The 9425-nt window shown below is 32.8% G+C and overlaps 1 protein-coding gene across 1 annotated transcript; it reads left to right on the top strand.

The window, feature by feature from the left end:
- The first annotated feature begins 1158 nt into the window (after positions 1 to 1158).
- LOC133796137 (ABC transporter B family member 19-like) lies at positions 1159 to 4986 on the top strand. Its single transcript, XM_062233618.1, has 11 exons — positions 1159 to 1517; positions 1599 to 1915; positions 2007 to 2228; positions 2271 to 2284; positions 2433 to 2704; positions 2971 to 3037; positions 3383 to 3466; positions 3798 to 3986; positions 4639 to 4734; positions 4823 to 4873; positions 4942 to 4986. The coding sequence occupies exons 1-11, from the start codon at positions 1366 to 1368 to the stop codon at positions 4984 to 4986; spliced, it is 1509 nt and encodes a 502-aa protein (XP_062089602.1). The 5' UTR covers positions 1159 to 1365.
- The last annotated feature ends 4439 nt before the right edge of the window (positions 4987 to 9425 follow it).

Genomic DNA, 9425 nt, shown 5'->3' with positions numbered 1-9425 from the left:
GGTTTTGTCTACTCTCCCATATTCATTAATTACATTCTCTCGCTCTCACACATGCATGTAGTTATTACTTGCTAGTATTCTCACTTGACTCATCTTCACCCAGAACAATAATAAAAATTAAAAAAAAAAAAAAGAGAAGAAGGAAAAGAGAGTGGATTAGACTAGTCAATGGAGTGGCCTTAGATCGAGATATACTTATCTGGGTACGGCGCTAGTTGGCTAATACATTAATGGGGGGCCCACGATTTCATTCTTCTCATCGAGGTGCACGTTAGCAAGTACTTGGTTAACGTGCGCTGTTACCTCTCGCCTTTGTTTTTGCTCTATATTCCATGGATGGAGCAATGTCTGATCTTCATGGCACCACAAGGCAATAATGAAACGTTGTCGTATTGATGTCATTTCGTTTTGTTTGTTTGTTTGTTTGTTTTGTTTTTTTAGGTGGGAAACTTCATACATTATCTGTCAACGTTTCTGGCTGGACTGGTGGAGGGTTTTGTTTCGGCATGGCGGTTAGCTCTGCTGAGTGTGGCGGTGATTCTCGAGATTTCCTTTGCCAGAGGCTTATATGCATATACGCTCACTGGTTTAACCTCCAAGAGTCGACAGTCTTATGCAAACGCCGGAGTAATCGCTGAGCAAGTGAGTTTGGGTTCAACTTTATCTCTTTGGCTTATATCAAAACGGCAATCTTTCATTTAGTGTCGTTTTGCTTTGCCATGTTTTTTTACTTTTAGTATTCGGTTTAAATTTTGTGTAGTATTTTCTCTGTTGCCTTTATTTGTGTGTGAAATGATGAGTTTTGACATGTGAAACCAACCACGCATGAAATGAAAGTTGTTTGTTCCACTAGACTCTCCTTTCCATTTTTTTTTTGGTAGGAATATTAGATAAAAAAAGAAGAAAACTTCAGAAGTGTGCGAAGGTTTACTGTTTGGGAAAATGACAATGATAATTGCGTTTTAAGCAAAACGACTAATTCCTAAGTTGGATTTGGACTCTTTTGGCCTACCTGATAGGATAATTCAAATAGTGTAACTTGAAAATTTTCATTTTCTATTTGGTGATATCCCATGTGCAACACACTGTTAGCTAAGTTAGTTTTTAGTACTCTTTTGGCCAAATGAGAAGAGAATCCAAATAGTGTAAGTAACTAGACGGTTTTCATTTCCTTCTTGTAGTTATATCACATGTTATGTTTCACCTTAGTAACTAGCTAATTGTTCTAGGTTTTTTCATAATTGTTTTCTGTCTTATGCTATTGCACAAGTACGGACAATCTACTCGTATGTTGGCGAAAGCAAGGCCCTAAATTCCTATTCAGATGCCATTCAAAATACGTTGAAGCTTGGCTACAAGGCGGGAATGGCCAAAGGTTTGGGATTAGGATGTACCTATGGTATTGCTTGCATGTCGTGGGCCCTTGTTTTCTGGTATGCGGGCGTGTTCATCAGAAATGGCCAGAGTGATGGGGGGAAAGCTTTCACTGCTATATTCTCTGCCATTGTTGGTGGCATGTAAGAATTCAAGCTTAGGTTTATAAATTTCCATTTTAATTGAATAAACTCTTGATTAACGTACAATAATAAATCTAACAGGAGCTTGGGTCAGTCATTCTCAAACCTTGGGGCATTCAGCAAAGGTAAAACAGCTGGATACAAGTTGATGGAGATTATCAATCAAAAGCCAACCATAACTCAAGACACATTAGTTGGAAAATGCTTGGACGGGGTTAATGGCAATATAGAATTCAAGGAAGTATCTTTCAGCTACCCATCAAGGTCAGATGTTTTCATTTTCCGAAACTTTTCAATCTTCTTCCCTGCTGGGAAAACTGTTGCTGTTGTTGGTGGAAGTGGATCAGGAAAGAGCACTGTTGTCTCTCTCATCGAAAGATTCTATGATCCTAATCAGGGTAATTAAAAAACTCTGCTCTTGTGGATAGATTGAAAATAAAGTTGTCCTTATCTAACTTGTTGTATTGATGTTTTGTCATGGGTGAGCAGGACAGGTTTTGCTGGATAATGTAGACATAAAAACATTGCAATTGAAATGGTTACGCGATCAAATTGGGCTAGTGAACCAAGAGCCTGCACTCTTTGCGACCACCATATTGGAAAACATACTCTATGGAAAGCCGGATGCAACAATGGCGGAAGTAGAAGCTGCAACTTGTGCAGCAAATGCTCATAGTTTCATTACTTTGCTCGGTTACAACACTCAGGAAAGTATTTGTTATCGAACTTCAAATTCTTAAATTATTTGGGTAGCTTACGACGCAGGGGTCTGTTTTAATCTCTTTTTCTTATTATTGTTTCCTAGTCATTTAGGAGGGAAAATTTTCTAGATATCCTATTTAGTTTTCAACCTTAATAATAAAAGTACTGTGGGAGTGATTGTTAATCGTGTGTACTTCTTATTTCAAAAACCAGGTGGGAGAACGAGGAGTCCAACTCTCTGGTGGCCAAAAACAGAGAATTGCAATTGCAAGAGCTATGTTGAAAGATCCCAAAATCCTTCTCCTTGATGAAGCAACCAGTGCGCTTGATGGGGGGTCAGAGAGCATTGATCAAGAGGCTCTAGACAGGCTCATGGTTGGAAGAACAACCGTAGTTGTGGCTCATAGACTATCCACCATAAGAAATGTTGACATTATTGCTGTTATACAACAAGGACTAGTTGTTGAGACAGGAACACATGAAGAGTTAATTTCCAAAGCCGGGGCCTATACATCCTTAATTTGATTCCAAGAAATGGTTAGAAACAGGGATTTTTCGAACCCATCTACACGTAGATCACGTTCATCACGACTAAGTCATTCACTATCCACAAAGTCTTTGAGTCTTTGATCAGGCAGCTTACGAAACCTCAGCTAAATGTTCATTCACGACTCAATTGAATTGAATTTAGCTAAGAATGATTTTGTGATTTTTTTTGGATAGTTTGTTTCTTATGATTGCACTGTTATAGGGGGTGCTCAACCAGTGAAATGGGCCATGAGATTGAGGGTGGCTTTGCATCTGACATAAGCTTTGGAGTACTGTAGCTGCAAATGGTGTGCATTGTATCACGATCTCAATGCCTACAGGGTTTTATTTGATCAGGTAACAATGGTTTCTTTGATATATAGTTTTAATTTTTATTTAACACTTTTAATTAAAATAATTTACTATTGAGTTGGCTGTGATCAATTATCAGAATGGAAATCCCAGACTATCCTGCTTTCGCCTCATGAAGAATAGCAGGGACGACAAGAGTTACAGTACAAACTTAGCATTCACTCCTCTGGAGTACCCGAGAACTGGTATTTTTGTTTGCTTGAAAAGTAAAATAATGTGTTCTTTTAATGTGGATTATCATTGAACGGGCATCACTATGTTAGATATTTGAAACTGAAGAGCCATTTCTTCATGACTTTAGTAATGGAAATTCCAAGAAAAATTATGTTGATGGAAAAAGCATTGCTGTACTATTTTCCTCATGATATCTTTGGCTGACAAGTATAAAATATTTTTTTTATGAAGCTGAGAGAATTTAGTCTGGTAGCAATATGATATATACATGATACGATTCAATTCTTTGTTGACAGGTAGAGTGACACAAGAAAGTGTGGTTTACAGCTTTAGAATGTTGTTGCTGGATCTTTTGAGTGGAAAACATATACCCCTAGTCATGTGAGTTCACACTTTATTCTTACTACTACTAGTAAATATATGTACATCAGTTCATAAGCACATATCTCTGGTTTTAACTGGATAAGAAGTTGGATCAATATTGTTGGTTTATATTGTTTGCAGGCACTTGATCTAATTCATGGCAAGAATTTTCTGATGCTTATGGATTCTGCTCTAGAGGGTTATTTTTCAAATGATGATGGAACTGAACTTGTGCGTTTAGCTTCCCGATGTTTGCAGTATGAAGCACGTGAGAGACCAAATGCAAAGTCTCTTGTCACTTCTTTCATGTCTCTTCAGAAAGAAACAGAGGTGTGTACTCTGCTTGATCCTTTCATTTTTATGTTTAGTAAATTTGTTCTTCTATTTTATTAGTTATCTTTTTGCCTGAAATACTATTTTTTGCACACTACCTTTATGTATTTTTTTGTAATGATGAAATGGAGATCATTGGCACTTGTCTAATTGAGGATACAACCAAATTGGATTGTGAGATTTTGGCCATTTGATAATTGAAAATTTGCTTCCATATGCAAGTAAATTATGAAATTATTGAAACCTGTCATTCTCATTTGATAATGACCAAGTGCTTATCTCCAATTACTCAACATGGTATGTACTCAACTCAATTTTTTCTTTTGTTTCTTAGTCATTGAGTTAATATAATATATGGCTTCAGTGTATTCTAGTTTCTTGCTTGACCTTTTATTTTCTTGAGTTCTTTTATTCCTTCCAGCTTTTCCTCTATTCTGAAGTTGTTTTTGAACTAAGAGAGATGAGTAGGTATTTAGCAACTTTATTTTATAATTTAATTTATATTAATAACAAGGATGGAAGGAATCCATTGAGCGTTTCTGTGGTTGCCTAGTAATAATTTTACAGAATAGGTCTATATCTATATGCAAACTTATATTATTTAGGCTTCTTTCTTTGATACTTTTGATAATTAATATGGTTTTTTAAGAGTTACAATAAGCACTTAACAATTTGTGATTCTGACAATGTTTTGGTAAAAGATGAAAGTATCTTTAGAATGGGTCCATTATTAAGAGTTGATCATGTATGCGCTAATTTCATCTAATATAAATATTCAACTGATTGCTTTTTGACATAGTAGTTATATAATATTTTGTATTGATTTCTTTTAGCCAGGTCTTAATGAGAAATTAAAATGCATGAAGCAACATGCTTTTAGATCAGTACACTTAATGTTATTGACTTCGATTTAAAAGGAATGATTTATTTTTTCTTATTATTTTTAAAATAGATTTTGGAAGATGAAAAGAGTGGAAATGGATTATGCAAACAATGATATTCTTGGAAAAGAAGTTGAGAAGAGTCTTAGCAGCATTCTAGCAAATGAGTTTTATTTAAAGATGCGTGTTAGATTTAAAATTGTTCAAAAATCTTATTATTTGCATAGATTGATATGGTAAATAACTTAAATGTATTGAAAACTATATTTTATGTTATAAGAGAATTTGAAAACTAATATTGGTGGGGCTTTAGTATGATTTATGCTTACTTAGTTGAGGCAGAGGAATTGGTTTGTAGTAATTAGTTGGAGGATGCCAATAGGGTTCTCTTGTGGGGTGGTGGTTTATTCTTGTCCCATGTGCCTTTTTTTTTTAATTTTTTTATGGAATATACGTGTACAAGTAATGTTAGCATTTTCTTTTTTATAAGTTGATGAAATGTCTTGAGATTATTCCTTTTAAGGTTGAGGACTTCAGTTGTAGTTGTCTGAGTTATGATTGATGTTTACAATAGTGATTGTATATAATTGCTGCATATATAACATGTTCAGTTACGTTTTAATTGTAGTCATAAGGTTTCTTGTTCTACTGATTTTCTTTATTGATTAAGATAATATATAAGGTATTTTCTTAGCTATGCATATACATGAACTGTTCTAATAGGTGATAATAAATAAAGCAATCTACATTTGTTTTGATATGAGTTTTTGCTACTAAACCATCTAAGGGCTTCTCTTTTCTTCACTCCATCCCACTCTTGTTGAATTTGATTGTTGGTCTATTTAATCAAAGACGTGTTCTATGCATTTTCTTTTCTACTTGGCTATTATTAGTATTCATTGAAAGGCTTATATGGGAATAAAATTGGTCTCAAGAGTCAAGACAGTCCATGGTGGTAAAGCAACTGTATATGAACCTATCATTTTTAATATCTATTTCCACTGAACCATTGATAATGAACCAATAACACTCTTCTTCATTGGCTGTAATAGCTTTTGGGGAATGTGGGTCCTTGTGTGTTTTCTTGACCCTGTTTTTATTTTTGTTACCATGTATTCCTCCACCATAGAATATAATATAAAAATTTAGAGTTTGATTTTTTCTTCTTAACACATTTTCTTACATTATCTCAATTAATTTGTCTATTGATGTTGATAGTTTATTAATTGGTATGTAATTTTGCTTTTATTTTAGTGGCGTCATTGGATTTTAAATTGGAAGGAAACTTTATTTCCAACATTTTGCAAGAGGTATCTTCTCTTACTTTTGTTTTTGTTATAATATTATGCAAATGTTAGAAGAGTTTGAATATCTTAGATATTCATCCATAGTGAAGTAGGTCCTGAGATTATTATTGTGTGTTGTGGTGATAACAGAAGGTTGAGAACTTGTGTGTCTTAGTGAAGTAGGATCTGAGAAATTTGTGTGCTGCAGTGAGATAAGGAAGAAAACTTGTGTGTTGTTTGAATATTTTGAATTGATAATGGTAGATGGTTGGTTGATAATATGGGAGGAATGTTTTCTGATTTTATGTAGAATTATCTATTATTATCTTATAATTAACTTGTGTTTGGTTGATTGGTTTGGTTATTGGTAGATTAATTAGATTGTTAAAAGCATACACTTGTATGTTTATTTATTTTGATTTTTCTTTTAAGTTTTCACAGACACATAAGAAAAATTATGAATGTAATTCTACTTTCATGTTAGTGGCTCAATTAAATTCATTTTAGTGGCTCAATTATATTTCAAATTGGAAGAAAAATTTATTTGAAATTGTTTGGAGTTTGAGTAATTAATTTTCATTTATATTGATGGATTAATTTGATGATTCTTACTGGATACTTTCTCAAATTGATTGCCTTGTTGTAAATTCCTTAATCATGTAAATCAACTTTCATATTTATCATCTTCTTCTTAGATCTCTATCAAAATTGGAAGGGTATCCTGTAACTCTTGTTTGTTGGTTTGAACTTTTTTTTTCCATGTATAGGCTTGGCTGTTCCTTTTATTGTTTAGTTAGCATGATAATTAAAAAAATGAGAATATTTATATATGTAATTTTCTACTGTTGTTATTTGTGGTTTTTCCACATCCTTGTATATTTTATAAATTAATACAAGGCATTTTGTTTTAAAAAATGATATTTATCACTTTTCTTAAAAAGTTAAACTTTGATGACTTGTATATACAAAAAAAATATTATTGTAAATGGTTGAAAATATATCTAGACAACTTAATTATGCATCAAAACGTCTCTGTCCATGTTCATTGGTTGTCTTTACAAATATAAATTCAAATTAAGACAATGCAAATTATATAAAGGCAGTTGTTTGGAACTTTTCAAGAGTAATTACTATGAATTAATTGTAGTGAGATTATTATTTGGTTGCCATGACAGTGACTTGTCCATCTTTAGTGACTCTCAATGTTGTATTTTGCGATTTCTACTGTCTTCTCTTTGGTGTCTATTTTTAAAATTTTGAATGTCATTATTTTTAAGTTTAAAAATTAAAGAATATTATATTTTGTCATCTCTTTTTTTGTAACTATTCTAATATAGCATTTCTTGATGGCCTCACCTTCTTCTTCATCTTTTTCTTCATTTTATCCTCTTTGAAGCTTATCTCTTAGTGTAAACTTATTGATATAATTTTTTATAGCATCTTTATCTCTAAATATTATTTTTAATATTTGTGACTGCTTACCTGTTTAATTGTTATATATATATATATATTGCTTTTCATGGAAATTTAGGAATAGAAAGAAACAATCATTTGTTGGTACTCCAAAATAAGAGATAGTGACTGAAAGTATTGTGGCTGAGTTAGTGTAGGTTGAATTGCAATCCCTTCTTTTAATTTTCATGTGGCTGAATTAGTGGTAAGGTTATGTTCATTCTTTAATTTTTTTGGGATATTTTTGTTACATCGGTGATTGAAAGTATTGTTTATTCTCTTCATATAATAACTAAGATTCATGTTTAATTTTTAGGTTTGTCTTTACTTTTGTATTTTCTTCTTTTAATTTTGATGCTGAATTCATGTTTTGCTATCTTACTTGTAAATAGAATACATCTGCTAAGAGTGAGGAGCAATCAAACAATGTTCAAGCAAATCAACCCACAACAAAGACAAGTGCACAATGGATGGCAAATTGAAGGATGGAGCAAATTTCATGGTTTATTTTTTGTGATCTTGCTATGTTTTTGTTTTTCATTTTTGAAGTAAAAGATGTTTAAGATTATAGAACTTTATTATGTATGTTTTCAAACTTAATTTAGAACTAAGATCTCATGAAGTAGCCACAATCATGGTTTGAATTTTAATGTAATACTTATAGTTTATCAATCTATTTAATATTACATTTTGCGATTAATTTTGATACTTTTTTTTATCCAAATACGATAATAAAAACCTTTTCATTTTAAAAAAAAAAACTTATGATTATCCTTACACAACACAATTAAAAATCTATTATCTAGACTAAAATAACAAAATTTTATTACTGGACCTTTAATATGACATTTATGGCTGTTTTGGATACATATTATAAGTGTAACAAAACGTTATGATTTATATAATATAACAAACTAAAAATGCTATAAAAATAATCAATTATAACAGTTGAAAAGTGTTATGCAAAAAGTTTAAGATTAAACTTCAAATTTATAACCAATTACTCTAACTAAATGTTATTATTTTAATATGATAGCAACAAAAAATGTGTTATTGAATACTTTAAGATAACATCGAACATAACATTCAAAAACTGTTATAGAAAAGACGGGACTTTTAATAACAAGGGCTACGTTATCGTTTTGAAAAGTGGTATGAATACTTCCGGTTAGCAGTTTTTAAGTGTTATGAATACTATTTTTTCCTGTAGTGCAACATATCATATACATATACTTCCATGTTTCTTCCTATCTAATTCGCAAACATTTTGTTCACCAACCTTTGATAAGTAGCACTTGCATTCTTTAACCAAAAAGGCATCACTTTGTATCAATAAAGCCCCTTGTCTATTATAAACAAAGTGTGCTCCTCATCGGGCTGGGTTCATGGGTATTTGATTTTACCCGGAATATGCATCCATGAAGCTGAGTAGCTCGTGCCCAGCCATGGCGTCTACCAAACAATCTATCCTAGGTAGCGGGAAGCTGTCCTTAGGGCAGGATTTATTTAGGTTAGTAAATCCACACAAGTCCTCCACTTTCCATTGGGCTTCGGGACTAAAACTGGGTTGGATACCCATACTGGGTAGAATGCTTCTCGGATAAACCCATTTGCCTTCAACTTGTCAACTTCTTCATTTAGGGCTGCGTATCTTTCTGGGTCTAGCGCTCTCCTTTTCTGCCTCACAGGTCTCACTTTTGGGTCGATGTTTAAGTGATGGCACATGACTGATGGGTCTATCCCCACCATCTCCTCGTGACTCCAAGCGAATACATCGAGGTTGACTTTTAGAAATTCTACCAGCTCTCTCTTCATGA

This window comes from Humulus lupulus, chromosome 8 (genome assembly GCF_963169125.1).
Source record: "Humulus lupulus chromosome 8, drHumLupu1.1, whole genome shotgun sequence".
Lineage (NCBI taxonomy): Eukaryota > Viridiplantae > Streptophyta > Magnoliopsida > Rosales > Cannabaceae > Humulus > Humulus lupulus.
The sequence above is the reverse complement of the archived record's forward strand: the minus strand, read 5'-3'. Positions and strand labels throughout refer to the sequence as shown.